The sequence below is a fragment of the Eulemur rufifrons genome, chromosome 29, assembly GCF_041146395.1.
Source record: "Eulemur rufifrons isolate Redbay chromosome 29, OSU_ERuf_1, whole genome shotgun sequence".
Taxonomy (NCBI): Eukaryota; Metazoa; Chordata; class Mammalia; order Primates; family Lemuridae; genus Eulemur; species Eulemur rufifrons.
This window is the reverse complement of record NC_091011.1, coordinates 20,910,445-20,934,557: the sequence shown is the minus strand read 5'-3', so window position 1 is coordinate 20,934,557 and position 24,113 is coordinate 20,910,445. Positions and strand designations below refer to the sequence as shown.

Sequence of the window (24,113 nt, the reverse complement as noted above, 5' to 3'; positions counted from 1 at the left end):
CTGAGACTTAGAGAAATGATGCTTCTCCTGGACTGATGTATTTTGGGCCTTGCTCAGGAAAGATCCTGTGGCTTGGGCTGCTGTCTCACTGAGAAGTCATTCTTCCACCACAGCTGTGTTTAGCAAGTTGGGTGGGTCCATGAACTGACATGCTGTTACACTTAGTGAGAATTTTCCCTTGATAGTGAGGAACGTGCATAAAAGCTTCACTTAAGTCCAGCAAATGCCCCAAATATTTATCATGCTCTGATCGCTGCTCAACGCCCGCACTCACAATACTCAGTGGCTCCCCTGTGCCTACAGAGTTAAGTGCATGCTCTTCACCCTGACATTCGGGCTCCTCTGCAACAGTTGCCCAGCTTACCTTTTTAGTCTCAGCAAATACTGTTCCTGAACTGAAATGTTTGTTCTTCCCCGAACAGGCAGCCTCTACTTTTCTGCTTTAATGCTTTGTTTAAGTTGTTTCCTTCGTTTTTAAAGCCCCCTTATCCAATATCTGTTCTTTAGGATGCATTTCAGGTACCTCTTCTCACTGGCATGCTGGTAAATATTTAACAACAGACTTTCTGGGGAGGAAGGGAAGGGAAGGAATCCTGACTTTGTAATATTTGTTGATTTCCAAGTTGTAAATGCTTCCACTCTGGCCAATTCAAGCTATCAACATGAGATCTCTGAATGCGGAGTTGGGAAGAAATGGACAGTAGTAGCCCATTGCAAAGTCTTTCCCACATACAGACACAGTAGGCATAAATAACTCAAGATAGATAGTAGTAGGAAGTAATGAGTGTTTATTACCTTTGTTTTTAGTGTAATTTATTTAGTGTTAGGTTTGTGTAATTTAATCTTAATAATAGCTGTGTTTAACAACTGGCTCACAAAATTCCTGAAAATTGAATAGCTTCTTTCTCCTGATGTGGGAAGAGCTAACCAAGCCAACTGCTTCTTCCTCCACCTCTTCCCTCCTAAGGCCCTCCATGTTTAGCTAGTAGCAGTGTGCCCATCTCTGAGCCTACAAAGTGCTTAAGGTCTCAAGCAGGCTTTGGAGTGAGACCGACTCCAAAGTTTGAATCCTGTCCTATTATTTACTGGTTGTATGGTCAGGCTGGCTACTTAATCTGCAGATCCCAGTGCAAAATGAAAATGAGGGGGCCTTGTTCAAAAGGCAGGAAGAAAGGGCCATTAAAACAGCTACTAAAATATAAAACTTTTTCCTTTTTCCAGTGATCTCTCTTTCACAACCTCTGATTGTGTTTTTTATTTCTTATTTAATATCTTTCTAAGTAAAGAAAAATTAGTTAGAATTTAAATTTTAAATTATTAGCATGAATTTTACCATCAATCTTTATATTGTCAATGCGAGTTTTAAATGCAAGTATAAGAGCATTTAACCCATATAAACGAATGCACGTAAGTCCTCTGCTCATGTGCATGCTCCATTGTCCCATCAACTTCACTGACAAAACACAAGTTCAAAAATAAAATTATTCAGAATTTCAAGACAGAGACAGTAAGGCCTTAAACCAAGCAGAAGGCCTTTCTAAGCCTGGGCACAGTTTGCATGCCCTGTGTACAGTACCGGGCAAATTCCTTGCATTTGCTGAGCCCTGGAGTTCTATCTGTGAAAGAGATAATGCCAACTAAGTCACAGTGGAGGTGTGAGGATTGAAGGCACTGATACCTGTATGGCACAGGGCAGAATGCCTGGCACACGGTCTATGTTCAGATAGTTGGAGGATTGTCATTAACAAAATGATCATAATGTTAATGGAATTCTCCTTTGTATTCTATAGCTGTGGTACCCAATCCCCTCACCCCCACCCCCACTGCTTCACCTGTATTTATAGCCACTTCCCATCACTCACATCACTGCAGAAACTCCGCCTCCTGTCAGATTAGTGTTGGCATTAGATTCTTATAGGAGTGCGAACGCTACTGGAAACTGCGCATGCGAGGGATCTAGGTTGCGTGATCCTTATGAGAATCTAATCCCTGATGATCTGAGGTGGAGCTGAGGCGGTGATGCTAGCTCTGGGGAGGAGCTGCAAATACAGATTATCATTAGCAGAGAGGTTTGACTGCACAATAAATGTAATGTGCTTTAATCATTCCAAAACCACTCTGCCCCCAAGTCTGCAAAAATTGTCTTCCATGAAACCGGTCCCTGATGCCAAAAATGTTGAGGACCGCTGATCTACAGGGTCTTCCTTATGTGGTCAGTATTTATCTCCTTGACTTATTTTCCTTTCTTAATTATGAACTCTTTGAAGGTGGAAATTAGATCTGTCTCCATTGAATTCCCTACAGTGCTTCCTTGCAAATTCTTATACATACCTGGCACTCAGTAGGTGTTTATGACCTTGATCTTTGTACGATTTGGAGTTTTTGACAATAAGCATCTATGTCATATGATGGCCCCACAATGAGGCTTAATTGGTAACATTCACAGGAAGAAAAAGAGTATAAACTTAGACTTTAACAGGAGTCGGTTATAATCATAGTGAGGGTGGGGTGAACCATATGATTCCAGGTGTTTTGGTTTAAGGAAAAGTGGCCTTTCTCCCTCTTCGAGGGGACTTCTTGAAGTAATGGGGAAGGGATGAGTTCCAAGCTCCATTTGAGTAAAAGAGGCCCCAGGGATATTAACTCTGGCCCACAATAATCCCTCCCTTTGCTAACTTCTTTCACATTTACTTTCTGTTCTGCACAATTAGGACATTATTATATTAATGGTAATGTTTCTTCCCACTAATTGGTTGTATATGTATGGGTTTTTTTTCCAACAAGTTGTAAGATCATTGTGGGCTATAAGAATATTGTGTACTTCTTTTGAACACTAATGGGAAGTAGCACAGAACTAGGCACATAGTAAGCAATGCACTTTATGTAATGCTGGTCTTGGTTCAAACTCCCATGACTCCCTTTAGAGCCTGATGTGAACTGCGATTGTCTTTTATAACTCCCGCAAGCCCTCAGCCAAGTGGCAAAGAATCCTGGTCGTCCCAGCGTTTTCAGGCAAGGACCTTCAGTGCTCTGTCTTTCCCTAACCTATATCTCTTTTTCAGTATCTCCCAAACACTCTGAGGACTGTTCCCCTACAGCCCCTCTCCCCACATGGTATTTGGGAGACCACATAGCTATATACTCATTTGAATGGTGATTTTTTAAGAAGCCCTTTGTGCCTGTGTCAGTAAACCATGAAATATCACCAAATGGATTATCTGCAACAGACTTCTGAAACTCCACTCAGCTCTCATCCCTCAAGCTGGTGGGGGCTTGTAGAAAGGTGCTCACATTGCCCTGTCATTTGCTATTCCTGTTCTGGGGACTGTCAGACGCCTTGAGCTTCTGGGGCAGTCAGGTCATTACTTTTAATGAGCACAGAATTCACCAAGACATTAAAATAAAATAAAACACCAATGAGAAGTCTTGGATGTTCCATCCAATTGTTGCTTTAGTTCTTTTTTCCACAGATTTACTCAAAAGGATGAAAAAAAAGCCAATTCTACTCACTCCTGCCAATTTTAGCCTAAGCAGATTTGGCGTTGTAAAGGTAACACACCCTGAACTTTTTTTTTCTTTCAGGTCCCTGTGGGCTGGTGCCTCACATTTGTGTTAAAAATGGCATTCCTCAACTGGTCAAATGTTTGAACGTTATCTACTTTTTACATATAATAAGAAATACTGGATATCCCAATACTATGTAACATAAAAAAAACTAGTATCAGAGGAAGACAATTATTTTCTGAAAAAGGTATAATGAAGTTATTATTTTGAACTGCAAGGCAAATGCAATTATTTTGATAAGAATATTTTAATTGATCAATCTTTGTGGCTATTAATAAAGACTGTGATAACTTTATTAAAGGTTACTTATATTTCCATGTATCGAAGAAGGTCAATTAGCAGTGAAACAGACACTGAACAATGTCCCCACTAAACTGATTTCGTGGATATTTTCATCTCCTGGCCATATGGATTTGGAATTACTCTGAGCATTTTTTTAAAGAAGGAAGTGAGCAGATGAATGATAACTCTTTTACTACTCAATATAGCTTGTGTTTATGGAAGACAAAGTTCGTCAAGATGTTTTAAAGAAAAACAAAAGTGTGCCAAACGTAATTTGTTGAGGGTTCAAGAGTTCTGAAATTGTCCCTAACCGAAGTTTGTAATTTCTGCAGGTAATAGCTCTAGCAGATGCACTAGAGGAAAACCAAGACAATCTGTTCCAGTCATTCACCAGGCTGAAAAGTGCCACCCATTTGATGATTCTGCTGATCGGGCTGTGGCAGAAGCTCAGTGCTGACCAGACTGCTATTCTGGAAGCAGCATTTCTGCCGCTTCAGGAAGACACTCAAGCATTGGTAAGGACTCACAAGCCTGCAGTGGGAACAGCCAGCATTATTGAAAAAAAAAAAAAAAAAATTGGTTTTAAGAAGATATCACATAGCTAGCTATCGTGTTTTTCTAAGGTATCAAATGAGGGCTTGGTTTTTTTACAAAAATAGTGTTTTCCTTTTCTTTAAACCATAATAAAAATGTCAAATGAAGGCCTTTTTTTCTAAAGCTATTTTAAAAATAGGTATATAGTACATTTTTATGTGGTATCCAGTCTATTTTTTATGTGTTCTTCAATCACTTAGAAGCCAGGGAAACAGTCGTTTGACGGCCTGAGTGACGACAGTAACCTTCAGATTAGCTAATCCTTTCCTTTTCCTCCAGAGAAAACACTCCGGCCATTTTAATTTGCTCAACTTCCTTAAATTTAAGTGTCACTTCAAAGGTTAGAGAGAACTGAGATAGGCTTGCTAAAAATGACGAGAATAGTTCCTTACATTTATAGAGTTATTTATACGTAGTTTTAAAACTCTTACCCTCGACCCTAGAATAGGTAGTTCAGAATGAAAAAAGAAATGAGGGTGGTATTTGGAGTTTTCAGTGAAGGATTATATAAGTAAAAACATCTCAGATCTCTTGAATTTTAGAGGTATATATGACCATCAGGTGCCATTCTGGGGGATTTTTTGTGTGCTTTAATTTACAAAGAAATAATATACATCTGAGTAATTAGAGACCCTTGAACTTAGTTTTTTGTACTGGAGGAAAACATTTCAAGGGCAAATCATTTCAAATCCATTTGAGTACAGAGTACTAAAAATAATAGTATTAAAACTAACATGTTTTTGAGTGCTTACTAGGTACCAGGTGCTATTTTAAGTGTTTTGTAAGAATTATCTCATTCAATCTTAAATATGACCCTATGTGATAGCTAAGGTACTGTGTTCATGCCTGTGTTACATATAGGAAAATTTAGGCTTTGAGAATGAAGTACTTTTCTGAAACTAGTGGGCAGTAAAGCCAGGGCCCAAGTCTGTCTACCTGTATTTTAATGAACAACATCATGAACATGATTTTGAGAATCACAAGTTTTATGGCTGAATTGAATCTTCTACAGCTGGGTCAAAGGATTGTCAGATTTTTTTGAAAAAAAGAGAAGGTATATTTTATGTCCTACACAAAATACTAATAAATAAATTGGAAAAAATTTAGAATGTATATTTTTTAGTGATAAATAATATAAGGAGATTGATAAAATTGCAACTAAAATTGACCTTTGAGAAACTAGAAATGACACAACTGGAACACTAGAAAATAAAGAATGGTTAGGATTATATTAAAGGGTTATATTAATAAGAATGATGGCTATCACTTATGAACTCAAAAAAGGCATAAATATCTTCAGTTCCTAGTTCTACCACTTAATGACAAAATCACTGTGGTACAGTTTCTTAACTGTTCTAAATCTCCGCTTCTGTAGCTGTTCAGATGGAAACAATAATAGGACCTACCCAATTAGTTGTAATCGGAATTAAATGAGGTAATTGAGCAGAGTGCTGAAGGTTAGCAATCATTATTGGAAGTGGTTTGTACATTTTATGTATATTATTTATATTCCTCATTGAAGTCATGGAAGGTAGGTAGGTATTATTACCTTTTTATGGTTATTTGTCTATCTCCACAACTACACTAGAGGGCAAGAATAATATCTTACTCCTTTTGATAGCCTCAGTACCAATACAGTGAATATTTGTTGGGTAGATGAATGGAGAAGAGGGTGAAAACTAACAAGTGGTGACCCAGTAGAACAGATACAGTAGATGCGATCTGTAGCATGAGGAGGAGGAAGGTTAGGGCCAGCCACGTAATTTGCAGGGCCCAGCACAAAATGAAAATGCAGATGCCTTGTTCAAAAAGTGGGGGACTAGGTGCTAAAGTGCTGTTAAAACAGCTACTAAAAGCAAAGCATTTTTTTCCCCTGAAGTCTCTTTCACTTGTCATGTGGTTTTTTTTTTTACTATTTTATAAATATTTTAATTAATTATATAATTTTTTTGCATGCCAATGTCTAGGGTTTTCATGCCCATGCCTGGAATCATGGTGTTTTTTATTTGCTATTTTATGTTGTTCTTGGTAAAGAAAATTAAAAATTTAAATGGTTAGGATAAAGTTTACCATCAATCTTTATAATGTGCAGTGCCACTCTGAAATACAAATATGAGAGCATTAAGCTCATATGTGGAATCAACAACATTACATAATTTGTATTTCATAGCTTATATATACACATGTATTTTGTTCTTACAAAACTATGGAATTGCTGCATGAGACTCAATTGTTTTTATTTCACTTCTTGATATGTCCCCATTTTCCAACAGTCTCTACCTTCAGCTTATTGATGAGGAAGGAAGGACTGAAAGGAAAAGGAACTCGGCATCCCTCTATCTTCTCCTTTCTTTCTATTTTATCATCTTTAGTGTAAGTGATTGGATAATGCAGAGGAAGTAACAGGAGTAAGAAAGGTTATAATGCCCTTTCTTAGTTATCTGTGTTACTTTGAGTTCTGTTGGCTTCTTTCTTCGTTCAAAACGAGTTCTGGTTGTAATGGGAAGCCTCCCAAGGCTGTCAGTTGTCACCGCTTAATCAGTCTGGACGGAACACGCCTTCCTTGTACTTGCTTTGGGTCTCCCTGAACCCCCACTCATCATGGGGCCGCAGGAATTCTGAGCCCATGGGGCTGCATGTGAATGGGGCAGAAGGGGAGAGGGGGAACATGTATGGCACATATCTTCCCTTCTCATGCACATGCTTCCTGGTCCCATCAGATTTCACTCACTAAACACAAGTTCAAAGATAAAATTATTAAGAATTTCAAGATAGTGACAACAAAACATAAAAGCAGGCAGGGGTTTGAGGGAGAGTCCTTCTGAGCCCAGGGCCCTGTGCAACTGTATAACTTGAATGCTCATGGAGCTGAGCCTAAAGCATGGTTAGACTCAAAGGAAGAACTTAAAAATAAAGCTTCTAAACGTAGGAACTGGTACCCAGGAGAGATTGTGGTATTTCCTACTCAAAAGATCTTAAAAACAGCCTTATTCATCTGGAAGTACATAAATATGTTCATCCCTGTAGGCAGGTGAAGGGACTTAGCCTCTTCTCACAGCCCCTTTCTACCCTGTCTCTGCATTCTCTACTGTCATACGTCCCGAAACGCGTAGAGGAAAATTCTTTCAACTCTCTTCTGCATTTGATAGCATTAGAAGGTGTGTGTACTTGTTATGTCTATTGGAGTCATTAATGAGACAAGACATTTGATAAAAACATAACTTGGAGAAGAATGAATCAAAAAAGACATTTTAATACTGCTTGTTATGCTCTTCATCTTTAATTAGGTTGTGGTATTCACTTTGGACTTATACTGTTGAGACAGCTTATGAGTCTTGAGAAGAAAGGAATCCTTTTTCATTCTTTAAGACATACGCATACAGTATGTGGTTTTGACATGCTAGTTCACAATCCCTCACATTATGCCTTTAGACCTCACAAATAAATGTTATGTGATGGGTATCCCACTGAGATGTGAAAATGAAATATGCAAACCTGAAATAACTTGGAAGGAGGGTGAGGCGGGGAAGAAAGGAGTCTCTTACCAGAATGTTGAAAATATATCCCATATTGAAGTTATTATGATACCACAAAAATCTGAATGTAATTTAGATGGTTTGGTTGAGGGTGGATGGCAGAGTACATGTGTGAGGGGGAGAACGTTAGACATGTGGACAACATTTTCAGAAGAGACTCTCAACTCAAGGTCAGATGTCCCCGCAAGTATTGAGAGTTAGAAGAAAGTGCTCAGGAGATGTTTTATTTACATTTCAAACTACCACGCATAATGAATTGTAGTGTTGTTGTTTAGATGGCGTGTGTCAAAAGGCAGGCTAAATGCAATAGTCATCTCTGGAATATTTTCTCCCTAATGGCATCAGGTTCACAAAGCAAAACCATTTAGAATTTACTATTGCTAATGAAAAGCAGTGTTCTTCACACTTTATTATCAGTATTTTGTTTAAAATACCATCAGATTTGGAACAGAATTCATCATTGTTGTCTTTGATCTGTCTTTTTAGTAATGCTTTTCCATTTTTGTCACTTCTCAATACTATTTTGGGGTTAATAAATGCTGGTATTGCAGACTATTATGTGTAATTTTTTTAAGGTGCTGAAAGTTATATATGCCAGATGTGTTTTTGTGGGGATACCCCTTTTCACTTTAAGAAACACATTAGACATTCTATTTGGTGTCTCCAGAAAGAGCTCTTAAACTCAGTTCCATCAGTGGATTTAGTAATCTGGTATTATCCCTACCATCTTCCTCTGATGATGAGGAAGTATTGCCCCAAATAATATTCTGTCGGATTATCTGATAGGGCAATTTTAAAATGAATTGTTTTCTTACCTTTCAGGTTAGGATCTGAGGGTATTTCAGAGTATTTGAATTCTTAATGTAGAATTTCAATATGTTCCTAGTGACCATCCATCTACTTGAAATTCTATGGAAAGTCCTATGTCTACTAAGGTCAGTGAGGGCTGTGTTACTGGTTTGAGTCTGAGAGAGTGTTTAATTGTGATATTTCACACATCTTCCTCTAATGATGCTGCATAGGAGTCAAATTCTGTGAAACCATACATACCTCAGGATTGGCCTAATAGGACAAATCTTTTATCTAGTCATTTATTCATTCAGTGAATGTTTATTGAGCACCCACTATGTGTTAGGCAGTGCTCTGGTCACATAGCATACCTCAGTAAACAAAACAGACTTAGAACCCATCGTTTGTGGATTTACTTCAACATTGCAAGCAAACATTCTAGTCCTGAACTGCCTAATATGGTAGCCACTTGCCACATGAAATTTAAATAAAGTGAAATAAAGTTAAAATTAAAATCTCACTGGCTATATTTCAACTGCTCAGTAGCTACACATGATGAGTGGCTACCATATTGGATAGCCTGGATATAGGACATTTCCATCATTGCAGAAAGTTCCATTGTATAGCGCTATCAGTCATTAAGAGAAAAAGGGTTTTATCAGTTGGGTTAACCACTTCAGCATATTTTAACAATTAGTGAAAGTAGGGTAGGATATTGATGTTAAACCATGCCATGGTGTTTGCATTAGCAGCCCCAATTTCTGGTATCTTAGGATAATCCTGGTCATTTTTGCAATAAGTGGACACTCTCCTAGGAACAAGAAACTTCTCTGAGAAGATTCATGCATCTACATGAAGGGGAGGCAATAAGTGGCACATGTGCTGCTATTCCCCCATCATATGGCCTTGGTAGACATTGTCACCATCTTGAATTCTTTCCTGTTGAGCCTACACATGGCCTTGGAATCCTTTTGAATACAGCATTCTGGTTGTCACTGTCACTTGGAATTGGTATGTAGATGAATCCTCTTTGCCCTTCCTGATCTCTGTACAGACCTGTTTCTCATTACCCTAGTAAACAGCTTAGATGACTGAGATTCTTCGTCCAGCAGATGCCAAGAGAGCAATGAGAAACAGTATGGATATTTCCAAATGGACTGTGTCTCACTTCTGTTCTAGTGTTCATTTGTGTTCACCTGACTCCAGAGGAATCTCTAATAAAAGTAGCAACAGTGCACTGGTTCGGGGACATGATTACATAGAATCTTAGTGTTAGAAGGAATACTGGCACATTGCATAGCATTATGCCTGAATTTTTCTTTTCTTTCAAAATGCATTCAATGTATTTAGTAGATATTATCTACTATTTGAAAAAGAAAAGCTTTATTGTGTTCTTAAGGGTTCGATAGTTACCTTCCCTAGTATTGAACTTTAAAATCCTGGGAAAGTTAGGATGGAAATTTACGTCAGTGAGGGAAGGCGACTTGGAGCTTCAGCCTTATTTTTTTGATTGATTATTCCTTTTACAAACTGATCTGGAAAAAGAAACTTATTTTTAAAATGTTCCACATGGTTCATGTGAGAAAATAGATGTTTATTAATAGGAAATCCTATTGTGTGGAGGGACTTATCAAGGCTCACTTACAGGGTTTAAACACTTCTACGTCACAGGTCAGATTTGATGTAAGGGCCATTGTGCCTGCTGTCTGGATTGAGTGATGATGATGATGGCTAATCATGACCATTATTAATGACCTCTTCTTACAAGGCAAACAAAAGGAGGAAGTCTGGTGTCCGTATTAAGTCTGCCTTTATGACGGTTAAAGTATCATCCCAATTATAACTGTCTATGGGAACATAGTACAGAAAGTAAATATTTGAGTAATTCCCATGATCTTAGCCAGCAAGATAAACATAAAAGAATTAGTTTCATGTTCATAATGGCCACATACCCTGTGTTGTTGCTAGTTAGATGTAACTGGTATTATTTAATTGTATAATATTCTGCCTCACCAGAGTTGAATATAACATATCTCAAAGCCTTTCCAATGACCTTATTGTCTTAAAGACTGAAATAGTTGAAATACTATACATATAATATAGACTAGGAGCCAAGTAGAATACAGTGCACAAGTTGTGATGTGTAATTATAAAAACTTTGTTTACAGCAAATATGAAACAAAGCTTTTAATGGACACATTTGATATTATTTATGCATTGAAAAATAAGGAGACTAAATAAAATGAATAAAGAATCAATTGAAGCATCACTTTCACTCTATACCCTCTCAAATCCTTTGTGACATAGGGTAGGATTTAAATATAAGTAATGTAATAATTAAATTCAAACAACCATAGTGAGGGAAAATAATAATTATCATCCTCCTCATAATACTTACCAATTTTATTCCAGGCTGGAAGTATATTTATATTAATTCAATTTTCTTAAGATTTCTTTACCCAACCTAGTTTGAGTCTACTAATTACAAAGAGATTATTTTAACATTTCTGTGACATTATATTCTTTTAGAAACATGCACATGGAAATTGGTGACTTTCTGTCTTTTAAAACCAGCATGCCCTCTGTGCTGCTGTGACGACGTGTGGCTGTGTGTCTCTCTGTATCTCCATGTTTAGTCCGTCACTCTGGCTTGCTGTTGCTCATTTGGAAATGTTTCTGGGAAAGCCCCTTGGCTTTAGGCCCTTGTTTTTCCACCTTGCTTTCTGTGGTGGCATCTGAAGTAGCCTTTCTGCCTGTGTCTCTGCATTGGTGTGCCCTGTGTGTCTCTGCTGGACTCACAGCCCACTGCTCTCCTGTCACACGCCTGCTTACACACTTTCCATGGCTCTTTTGGCCCCTGTATTCAGTCTGAACTCCAGTGCCAGCCATTCAGGACTTCCAGTCACTTGGCTCCACCATATCTCATTTCTGAAACTCACTTTCTATGACTCCCCAGCTTCCCCCCTCCATTCTGGTAAGCTGAGTTTCCATGGGTACACAACTTCTTTCCATCAAGCCAGAGCTAATAGTGCTTTTTTCTTCACTTAAAATAGTGTCCTCTGTTTCCCCCTCCATCTACCCTAAAGAGTCAGATCAATGTTCATTTCCTCCCTATTTATTCTGGCTTACATTCTCTTGTGAATTTCACTTGGGGATATGACGAAATTTAGCTCTCATTATATACTCTAAACTTGTCATATGTGCTTGTCTTATATTTTAATAAATGTAAGGGCAGATTCTTCTACATTCCCACAGAATCAAAGCAATTAAGCATCTAGTGGTATACAAGTAATCATCTGTGAGTTGCTTAATACTCCATTTATCTTCAAAATGTCTCACATAATTATAGATGCTTTTCCAACAACTGTGTAGTTTTTATCATTTTTTGAAAAGAAAGCAAAATACCTCCAATTTATATCCCTTTCGCTTTTTTCCAAGCTAACTCAAATATTTTGTGTTTCTATATGAGAGTAAAACCTAGTCTTTCCTGTACAGGTGTTAAAAGATATAGATAGATTAATAGCCAGGCCACACAAATATATATTCATACATATGTTCATTCACCTATCCCCATAATTTAAATAGTGAATAATTCATAATTCAAATTAGTAAATACAAAAATTTTCAGTCTTACCAGTGGTGAATATATCCAAGTGAAAGCAATGGTTAGGTATGCTTCACCTATATTGATTTAGACAAATTTGGTAATAAATGGTGCTGACAGACATATAGTGAAATAGACCCATCCACCTATTTCTGATATGGTCTTTCCAAAGAGTCCTCTAGGAAAATGTGGGTCATAAAACTAATCCTGTACTTGGCACTAGTAATCTAAGTTAATGCACTAAAAGTAGTAAACTAAAATCCATTTAGTACCATAATGTTTATATTTAGAATTATAAAATACTGAAAGCAACCTAAAAAAATGCTAATAGTTGTAACATATAAACTGTGGTATATCAACTGATTAGAATACTGTGTCAGACTGGAGTTCAAATCCTCTTTTGAACAAATACATAACTAGCTTTGTGTCCTTAGGCAAGTTGTGGAATTCACTGAGCGTTGGTTTTTTTTTCTCTGTGCATTGGTGAACTAGACTACACCCTAAGGACTAGTTCTGCTTTGAAGAGAGGTTAGAATGGCCGTTCAGATATGATTTCAGGTTGCTTTCTTTTTACATTCTTACTGAACCAGTAAACAAATGGTACAGAGGAGGAACATGAGATTAAGAAATTTAGTGAACTTGGCTCTCCCCTGCTTTCCTCATGAAGGCATGACCAGAGTTTGATAGAAAACAGTCTGCCCAGAATGAGGAATCAGCCGATTCAGAGGCCCCTCAGACCCACAGGCTCACTGCCTTTCACTGGGTTATGCTGGGAGCTGTCACACAGGGAATTTCTTTCTGAATTTTGGTATATCCTCTCCTGTACTTTTTTTTTTTTTAAACCATAGAATCTAGCCTTCATTAGATTTGGTTATGGCCAACTATAAATGATTCACTGTAATACAATAAACACTAAATGAAAAAATATATATGATAAGGTTTTCTTCTTCAATAAGATATCCAAATGTATATACCCAAATTATATTGTTTACACAAAATACCTGAAAATGACATTGCCTAAACAATTGACTCAGTGAACTAGACCACACACCTTGGTGTATCTTCACCATCATTTCAGATTCAGAGTTTTAGTGGTTAGTTATCTGTCATTTGGCAGACCAAAATACTAATAATAATAACACAGAGGTGCTAAACCCTATTTTTAGAAACTGCATTACATATATGACCTCATTTGAAAACTACTTTTCAAACATGTGCAGGTTTTCTGAGGACACTCTGTATATACCTCTTAAGGTTTTGTGAGAACTAATAGAGATAATGTATATGAAGTGCCAAATATGGTCCCTGGCATGTGACAGGCATCCAGGAATTGGTAGTTATTGTTACTGTATTTCAACAATAAGATGCCATCCACTATAAGTTATGGCATTATTTTGTGCACCAATTAGGAAAAAACACTGTCAATTTAACTCTGACATAGTATTTTTTTATCATCCTCTGTCACCAGGCTGGAGTGCAATGGCACTATCATAGCTCACTGTAGCCTCGAACTCCTGGGCTCAAGTGATCCTCCTGCCTTACCCTCCCAAGTAGCTGGGACTATGGCACACACCACCACATCCAGTTAATTTTCTTTAAGAGATGAGGTCTTGCTATGTTGCTCAGGCTGGTCTTGAACTCTTGGGTTCAAATGATCCTCTCACCTTGTTCTCCCAGAGTGCTGGGATTACAAGCATGAGCCACTGCACCCAGCTCACTTAAGATTTTTTAAATAATTATTGAAAGAGCTCTTTTAGATTTATTTAGATGTAAATTTTATCGTATTTTACTCTTGTGCCTGAATAAGAAGAAATATTTGAACAACATAAATTGATTAAAGTATTCCTGAAATTCTTCACATTCACCTTTAAACTACAGGTCATTGCTGTCTATATTTTTCCACATACATCGTCTTATGTGCCACAAAGAACATTGTCATACAGCATTTCTTATGAGTGTGTCTTTGTTGCCTTCATGATATTTTTTTCTGGGCCTCTGATATCCATTCTGAAAATTTTCCTTTTTGACTAAGCTCAAAGCTTCATTTTTTCCCCCACAGTTGGATTATGTGTTGATTGAAAGTAAGCAGCTTCTGTCCAAAGTCAGCAGGAAATTTTAGGCAAATTGATGCTTATTGCTTTAACAATAGTCCCACATGATATATTAATCAAAGCAAATCTATTCCAGGGATTTGCCAACTTTTCCTGACTTGAGTTGTATTGCTTGACATAGGATAGTAATCTGTGTGCGTGTATCTCAGTAACAAAGCATAATATAGTTTCTTCTATCTGTGGGTATTTTCTTATCTTACATCCTGGACAACTTTTAGCTTAGCTTTAGCTTTGCGAGAAAATATGGAATTGCTGTCATTCTTCGGCCATGAATGTTCACTTCGATAATTTCAGCTTTATACTTCCAGCTGCTTTATTTCCATGCCTTCCTGTGCACACAATAACGTTTTTGTCCAATGACAAGTTACAGTATCATTTTAAAAGATATTTTAAATGAAAATTAATTCAACAAGGGGAATATGAGCAGTGCACACAAGTCGGTGGAAGTGACACAATACAAATAGCTAAGACAAAGGCCGTGAATACACAGGCAACAACAACTACAGAATCACCTGAGCCTGGAAGTCAGCAGTTGTTTAGATACCACTGAGTATAAGACATATCCCTACTTCAGTGATGTTAAAATGTGGGGGAAAATGTCCTAGAGTTGGTGGAACGTATTTATAAGCACAGGGGAAAAGAATTATAATTATAGTTTTTTTTTTTTTTTTTTTTTTTTTTATTAAGAGGGAATTTGTGAGTGGTTGGATTGGGGGCAGGAAGTTATAGAAAAAGGCAAGGCCTTGACTTTCCAACTTGGAGTAGGCGTCCTTGACCAGAAGCACATGGCATATACTATAAATAGGAAAAATCTTACCAGTTGTTGCTTTTTGAAGAGAAAGCCACATATAAACTATGAGAAGTAATGAAGGTTGAGTCTCTACTGCTATCATTTTTAATCTGGCAGTTTGCATAACATAGTTATGAAATCTAAGTTTAGCTTTCACTGATAAGTAGTTTGTGAGAACCAAATGTGGCTATGTGGACTCAAACTTGTGTTTTATTTAATGGACAAAGACATTTAAAATTAGGATCAATGTATGGATAATACTTCATAAATAATTACTATGCAGTTTTTGAGATTTGTGCTGTTTTGCTACTATTAGCATGATTGTTGTGAAAAGTGAAACTAACATTGAATAATGTGCAGCTCAGTCATTTCAAATATGGTTCTAGATATTTTTTCTCCAGGCTTTGATCCTATCTGAAGAAAATAGAAATAGGAATGTAGTATGTGGACCTTTCATATCCATTGGTGGTCCTGATCAAGAAAGAAATAGGTAGCCACATCTTAAAATAGTGAAGCTTCTGGGTGGTCCTGAAAAATCCAAACTAATTAAAGGGAGGACAGAAAAACAAAAAGGATCTTGTACTGCTTTACACTTAAATCAATGGTTTCATGTATTTTTGGACATTTTTTCCCCCTGAGTTTGGTCATTCCTTGTTCTTTGAGAATGTTAAGAATACAGCATTTTCAGGGGAGGAGTTGATGCCTTTAGTTTACTCACATGGTTCTTCTCTTGCCCTAGGTGTCAATGAAGGTTTCCCTAGACTCCATCAGATATGTGGGCACTTAGGAGTCTATGACCCCATGTGTCTTATGATTTGATAAAGGGAGTGGCTGCTCCAAGTAGTCTCAGTAATGAATCCCTGCGATGCGTCGCTACAATTCAGACTCATCAGAACCAAGTCTGACCACTGTTAATGTTTTCAGGAGCCATGGTGTCGGAAGGCCATTCCCAGATGTCAGTTTCAGTAGTCTATGAAAGTGCTAAAAGCTTTGGTGGACTCTTCTAAAAGTTTTACCCAACCAAACTGGCACAAATCATTGTGCTTTTTTATTATGCAGTAAAATTTCATTTAATTTCATTCACAGGTGGCATGGGAATACTCTTTTAGTTTATTCTTTTTCTTTGGTTCCTTTGGTTGATACCCTAGGGAATTAACTTTACAAACTTGGTCAAAGCTTCTGCTTCTTACTGTTTCTGATAAGCCACTTGCTTGGTGCTGATAGTTAGGCCTAGTGACCAGTGGAGACTAGCAGGGTGGGTAGAGCAGAGCAATCAGGAACTCAGCCACAGCCGTCTGGTCTCTGGATAACAAGAAGCATAACTCAGATGACTTCATTCAGGAGAAACAGATACGGCAAGACCAGGGCCTTGAATTTAAAGAGCTGGCTCACATCAGCAGGGCACACCTGGGCATCCCACTGGTACATGAAGGCATCCAGGACCAGAGTGTAGGAGCCTTTACACACGCAGGCAAAATGTGGAAGGAGAGAACTGAGGAGAAGCCATGATGGAGGATGCACACAGAAGGCAACTTGGCATTGGCGAAGTCAGGCAGCAGGCAACAGGGCCAAGCCACTGAGTCCAGTTCCTTGGAGGGGATGTGGCAGGAGCAAGTAGCCAGTCTATCACGGAATGACACTTTAAACAGGCTCCCAGGCAAGGGCTCAGGTAGAAGACTTAGACAAAATTGAAGTTACCACAATGGGTAGACTCAAGGCCTTGGGAACAAAAGAAAATGCAATTGTCAATACTAGACTAGACAAAGTAAATACAAAAATCCACCTCAAATCCAATGAATAAGTTACCTTCCAATACTGACAAGGGTTGTGAAGACAGTAAAATAGAGTAACATGTACATTTAGCTAACTTCCTCCCTCCTTCCCTTCCTCTCTTTCTCCCTTCCTTCCACCTCATGCTTCATGTTGTTTTCTAAAAGCCATGCATAGGTCAACAGGGACTTTAGAATTAAACCGTGGATTTGAGAACTATTACAAAAATCAGTTCTCACTGAAGAGCACATGCCTAGTTCCCTTCCAGACATTTTTTAGTGCTATTTTTTCCAAATTAAGATTTTCTTTTACTCTCACAATATGAGACAAAATATTAGTATGATTGATATTAATGTTGAAAGGATAAGGGTTAGGTACATTATGTGTGGGGGGTGTGTGTATTTAGCCATTAAAACGGAACATTAGACTTACCAATTTAAGGGCTGTGAATAAAGGCGATAGATTTAACATCAAAAAGGTGGTCAGAATAGTTATCTTTAAGGTACTTCTCACATTTGAGATTCTAGATTCCACATAGTTTTGTTTCACTTTTCACTAGATAAGTATGCTACATGTTTGATCAGTGAATTATCACATTGGATTTTTATTTAACAAAACTCTCATTTCAGAAAGGCTCTTCTTTTATCTCAAACATTCTTTTTTATTATTGTATTTGAATTTATGTAGCAATTCAGGCCCTCTAAATAATAACTCTGTATTTCAGTAGCAATCTTTCTGAAGTATTGGCATCATTCCTCATTATATTAAAGAAATATCTATGCCAAATACCTAAACATGACATGTTTTTTTATTTGATCTGCAAGTTAGCAAGTAGGAAAAGAAATTCTGTAATACTTCTGCATTAACTAAATGTCGTATCTACTTAAATTATCTAATATGCTACTGTAATATATTTACAAGTATAGTAGTTTGCTTAAATGAATAGTCTATAAGAGAGTAGGAACTGTTTTAATGCTGAAATGAGCATAGAGCTTACAAATGCCAAGTTATATTCAAAGGATCTTTCCTTCTTATACTCCAGAGATCTTTGTCAATGGCTTCCACTGAAAATACGCTCTCTCTAATTATGTCTGGGTTACTATTTTGTCTTAATTTACCTCTTCCCACTATTATCTAAATACAAAGTTAATTCTAGCTAGATATTTGTCTAGTTTAGATTTTGGTAGCAGTAGAGAGATGTCTTTTTAGTAACCAGTGGTTTATTCTTTAGTGGTTTAGAGTAGGAAGCTGTTTTTACAGTCTTTGAGGTCTCTCAAAAGCATTTTCAAGTTCATTTTAGAATTATTTATTTCCTAATTTGCCTAGCAGCATCTATAATGGGTCAATAGAGTAAAAAGTCCTGATTAACCCATCATGACAATCAGTGGAAAGTTCTCTAGTGGTTACATGTAGATTCTGCACTTTGGTCTAAAGAACCAACTGCATAAGCCTAGAAGGGAGAAACGCAGCAAGTATGGAAAAGGCCTGGGGTTTAGGCATCTGCGCGCACATCATGAATCAGGAATGTGGTGCAGCTGTCAAGGGAGCAGAGGTGACTCAAGGCCAGGTAGGCAGGTAGAATTTCCAGAAAAAGGGAAAGAGGGCCGTGTCCTACCTGTACTCGCAGCCCCAGCCCAGTGTCTTGGGGTCAATTTGGGGTTCTCTACTTAGCTGTATGAATTTTCAAGTGTTTAAAATTGGAGCTCATTCAAAGAGTGGTCAGGATGGAGAGAAAACTTGAAACTGTGTTTATATAAGGAAGAGCTGGAGGAACTGGGATGTTTATTCTGGAGGAGAGGGTACAGAATTGCTGTCTTCATAGATATAAAGGGCTGTCATGTAGAAGAGAAGTTAGATTTATTCTGCATGGCTCTGGAGGGCAGAATAAGGGCCAATGGGGCAGATTTTGGCTCAGTGCAGAAATAGCTTTTTGCTGGTTATACATGTCCCTGAAAGGAGTGAGAAGCCTCCAAAAGTGGTAATTTTGGATCTTTAAGATAGCCATGCCTAGGCAGATGGTTGCTGTTGTATAAAAGATCCTGGGAAAATCCCACAAGACTGGACTTAAAGGTCTCCAAAGCCCTCTCAGGGCTAAGATCCTGGTTCTGTATCTCACCATCTGTCTGTCCAGCAAACATGTTTCTTAACCACCCTCTGAATACCAAGCACAGTGCAGGAGTATGGAAAACTCTAGGCACTCTCATGGGGAAACCAGTGAGCCCAGCACAGGGTGAGGAGTGTTGTGATGGATCTGGGTGCATGAGATCTCAGAGCTTCAAGGAGGGCCCACAAATCCGTCCTTGGATGGCAGTGCCTGAGCTGAGTCATAAGTAGAGGTTGGCCTGGTAAAGGCATTGCAGCACAAGAGCCAACCATGTGCAGAGGGCTTAGGGACAGAGTGCGGATGCAGGTGGATGGGAAGAGAATATAATGGAGTGGGAGCTGGAGGAGAAAGTGCCTTAAATGCCAAACTGAGCATTTTGATTTAGGAGTTGAAGCTTGGGGATAACCTCATCTGATTTGCATATTTGAAAGGTGGCTTAAATGATAAATTTGAGAATGGAGTGGTACTAGCAGTGAAGGCTCCCAGAGGTACCTTCTCTCCAAGTCTCAGGTTTCTTTCCTCCAATATAAGGGGCTTGAACTATTCTGCAATAGAATTCAAAACCAGCCTAGTCTGGACTATTCCAGGCACCACACCCTTCACGAATCCCCAGCACTTGAACAGAAATACTCAATAACCTGTATGAGTAAAGTGTCCTGTTATCTCATTGTCATCTTTGCATCAATTCAAAATTGGCTTTTGCATCCAGGGCTGGGAAGAAACGGTGGATGCTGCCATTTCCCACCTGTTGAAGACTTGCCTGTCGAAGAGTTCAAAGGAGCAGGCTTTGAACTTCAGCAGCCAACTGAACATACCCAAAGACACAAGCCGACTGAAGAAACATATCACCTTGCTGTGCGACAGACTAGCCAAAGGCGGCCGTCTCTGTTTAAGTACTGATGCGGCAGCCCCACAGACCATGGTCATGCCAGGTAAGAGCTCCGACCGTGCTCCCTAAACACAATTGCACTTTTCCCAAATTAAAGGAATGTGCCTGTGGTTGTATTTGGGGTTTAAATTTCATATGAAAGTGATGATAGCCAAGAAAATTGCTTTCACGTTTCCCCTCACATATCCTAGGGTAACTACTTGGATAAATATTCTTGGAGTATTTGCTTACTAGACATTTCTGGAGTGGCATGTCTTTTTTCTTCCCTCTGCTTTTAAATATATGACCCATTTTTGTTTTGCTTCTAACCAATAAAAAGTGGATTAGGGGATAAAACTATTTTTAAGGAAAAGTTTTACTAAATGTGATCTCGCGATACCGTATTTCATAAATGTAAATAGCATGACACAAGCAGCTAATTTAATCCAGATGAGTCCAGTCCCTTCTGCTGTTTGCTTGGATCGTGGTCATTGGAATAAGGAGGAAGAAACAAAGGGAACAACTGGGATCAAGGGATGTGAGCAGGCCTCAGGGCCATGGCACCCGTGGCCAGGGTGGAGGGAGATCGAGCTCGTTCCTACGTGGGCAGTCAGTGAAGGTCATGGGCATCCAGGTCTGCCCTTCCCGTGTAGTCAGTCATGCTGCCCTGGGGTCTCTCAGGGACAGCAGTTCCCAAGTCCTGTTTCCCTCTTCCTAGCCTCTCCATGGCAGCACCAAGGAGCATAATGTAAACGAATTTATTAAATGCAGCAGCTGTAGCATCTATTTCCTCCTAAAGCGAGGACCATGGTATGGGAAGTGGTATGTGTGGTTTTCTCTTCTTCTCACAAGCTTTTGTTCCCTCCCCCCCATTCCCATGCTGATGCTCTTGCTGTTGCTTCCTTTTCCCCCTCAATCAGCATTCTTAGAAGTAAAAAGGAATGCAAGTGAAATTGTAAAAAGATAAACACAGAGACAGCATAGCATAATCTAATAAGCACAGACTCTGGAGGCCGACAGACCAATGCTTGGATGCTGCCTCTATCCGTTGCTACTGATATCACCCTGGGTATATTACTTAACTTTCCAGAGTCTTAGTTTCTTCCTTCAGAAAATGAGCACAATAAAGCTTGCCTTGTTGTGGGGCCTTATATGTTTGTAAAGCACCCAGCACAATGCTTGGAACAGAGACACTGTCAAAAAATTCAAGCTATACTTGCCACAATTGTTATGGATATATATGTGATTCAGCCTCTAAATTTGGGGGCAGGAGAAATAGCTGGTTTGGAGTCATGGATTCTGTATTCTATGATTTGAAGTATTTTTACCTTAACTATGCACAGATAGAACCCCTCTTTTATTTCAAAAGAATATTTCTTATTTGGCCTTTTAGAATGTTTGGCCTTTCCACAGAGAAATCGTTCTGACATTGCTTCCCTTTATTTTAGGCCCTCTTCATCTTGCTCTTGTAACATCCTTCTAAATTGGTCCTTTGGCCTCTACTCGTCCATCTTCTGTCCATTGTTACAGGATTATTTTCCAAGAAATAGTTAGGATTAATGAGGTAGTAAATGAAAAATATTCATTATAATCAGCACTTAGTATATGGCTTCCCTCACCCTCCACCCTCCTGCCTGCCCAAAGGAAAAACAAGGAGACTAGAGGGAAAAGCACAAGTACATAAAAGAGACAATATAAAGAGGGATGGGATAGGCCCACCTGACTGGCTGGTCACCTGTCAGTTCAGGCTGCAGCATCCCTGGGTTCTCGTCGTATGTCCCTGTCTGAGCACCCCTGTCCAGTGACCTCCAAATGCCTGTCTTAGTCATTTTCATTTAAATAACTAGATTTGTAAGCAACTAGAATATGGAACATTTAAGCCCTCAATGAAGAAATTTTGAATGTGTGGAAGGAAAAGGCAGAGGAAAGAGGAAGGGAAGAAAGAGGGGAAGAAATGAAGAAAAGAAGAAAGATGGAAAATGGGTTTGTTCCCAGCCCAGGAGGCTGTGAGCCAGGTTTGTGTCTCTTATGCCAGGTCTGGCTGCATTTGTTTCAATGGAGAGGTTGAGACTGTGGGTTGTGTGTCATTGTCACAGACAGAACGCCTTGCTTTCCCTTGCTGATGACACCCTTGTGACTCTGTGGTTGAGTGGCTCTCCCTCCCATTTGTCTTGATTTAATCATGATAGTGAGTTTTTAGAAAAATTGTTAAATTGCTGCTCTGTGTCATTAGTGAGCTTGATTATTGCCTATAATATTTTTCTTCCCTAGAACTCAAAATTTTCACACATTTTATCTCTGTATTAAGCATATTTTTGAGGTAGAAGAGACATATGGAATTATTGCTGTTTTACAAATAGAAGATGGAGGCAGGAAAAGTAAAGTATCTTGCCTGGAGTTACATGGTTACTGGAAGGGTTAGGTCTAGAATCCAAGTCTTCCAGCCCACTGTGCTTCCTTCTAGACCACACAGACCACAATGGTACAAATACATTTCCAGCCAGAGCCTCCTCCTGTGTAAGCTATTCTTGATCTGGCCTTTTTTCACTTAAATTGGTCTAGCAGTATGAGAGGAAAAGGACAGAATGGTTTCATGAAGTCTCTTTTCTTTTCCATACAAAATATATCAAAGATTTATCTTATATTTGTTTTGTGCTTAATCTTCATTATCTCCATCGGTGTTGTGATACCATTATCATGAGATAATAAATACTGTGAGGAATTGTTTCTGCTTTAAGCCTGTAATTGTGTAATTTACAAGGTTGGTTTAGCTATAATAATTGTATCAGAATATGTGAAGGTAAAGTGTCATATTAGGTGGGAGTAGATTACTGAACACATAAAGCATATAAGCATTTTTCACAGACATGATCATTTTTTAAGATCTGGATGAGAACTTAGAAATCATCTGGTTCACCTCCATCACTTAACAACTTAGGTAACGAAGGCCTAGGAAGGTGAAGTGACTAAGTGGTTGTATGAAAAGGCAGAGTGTATATAATTTTGCCATGTTCCCTATTAAATTGCAAATGGATAAACATCTCAGAATAAAAAACCGTTCATCGTTTCTAGCCTCATGATTTTATGAGCCCAGCACCTTGGATGTGCCGTTTCTTTGCTCTAGTGAAGGCCAAGATGGTAACATCCTCCTTGGTGTCCAGAGTTGAAAATCTTTCCCACTGGGAATTACCTTATGGACTTCTTTGCCTCACATTTCTCCTGCTTCCCTTTATCAACTTTACCAGGTTTTCCCTTAACCTTTTCTGAGTGATTTTTTTTTTAATTGCAGAACCATCAAACATGTATTTCTCTCTTCTGCATCTCTGGTGTTCACATCGTTCTGCTGGGGAATATGGCTTTTAAGGAATCTACTTTGATTAAATGTCTGTTTTCTAATCTCTCCTGTATGCATTCTACTCTTAGAGCAGGAGTCACAGAGGGCCACCAGGGTAGTGTTTTTTAAAAATCTTAATGTGAATGATTTAGTGATCTAGCTGGACCTCACATACATGTGTATTGTTAGCTTTGTCCCTGCAGGTGCCTGAGATCGAAAGGCTTGCCTTAGTTTTCTGGAGGCTTCCTTTTATAACCTCAGTGTCTAGGACAATATTTCAATAGCCCTAGTTACAGTGAAGATTTGAATCTCTCAAGCATATATGCAAAACTTAATGCATACATAGGTGGGCCTAACTCATGATATTTGGAGACTAATCAGTTTAATCTCGTGAACGCTGGAGGTTTTATCACCTCTTTATGGTTTCTTTAAACTTAATTTCATCTAGGTGATGCTTTGCCCACCAAGAAGTGGCATAGGTAAGTGACATCCCATTAGATAGAAGCTTGGAGAGCAAATGGTGTATGCACCACAGAAGGGCAGAGAAGGGTAGGAAGGAGAAAGGGCTGGAAGACTGTCCAGGCTGATCAAGTGAATATTCTCTTAATGTGATCAAATGAGTCAGAAGTCATAATGGGCCATAGCTTTAGCTGGATTTTATTTGGCACTGCCAGGTTTCTGAGCCAAAAAGAAGCAGGGGGTGGGGGGATAGGAAGGAAGCAAAAAAAGTTTGATAAAATAAGTTGAGCCTTTTCACAGATATAGAT

The 24,113-nt window shown here is 38.6% G+C and overlaps 1 protein-coding gene across 16 annotated transcripts in view; it reads left to right on the top strand.

Moving 5' to 3' along the window:
* BBS9 (Bardet-Biedl syndrome 9) overlaps positions 1-24,113 on the top strand; it is a 440,322-nt gene that overhangs the window by 321,039 nt on the left and 95,170 nt on the right. For all 16 annotated transcript variants that reach the window (XR_011231786.1, XM_069462324.1, XM_069462319.1 and 13 more), the window contains 2 exons: positions 4,179-4,361; positions 19,854-20,076. Coding sequence is in view for 15 of the 16 variants with exons in the window: in XM_069462324.1 (XP_069318425.1) it covers positions 4,179-4,361; positions 19,854-20,076 (406 nt within the window). In the remaining variant the exon portion in view is untranslated. The remainder of the gene's footprint in view (positions 1-4,178; positions 4,362-19,853; positions 20,077-24,113) is intronic.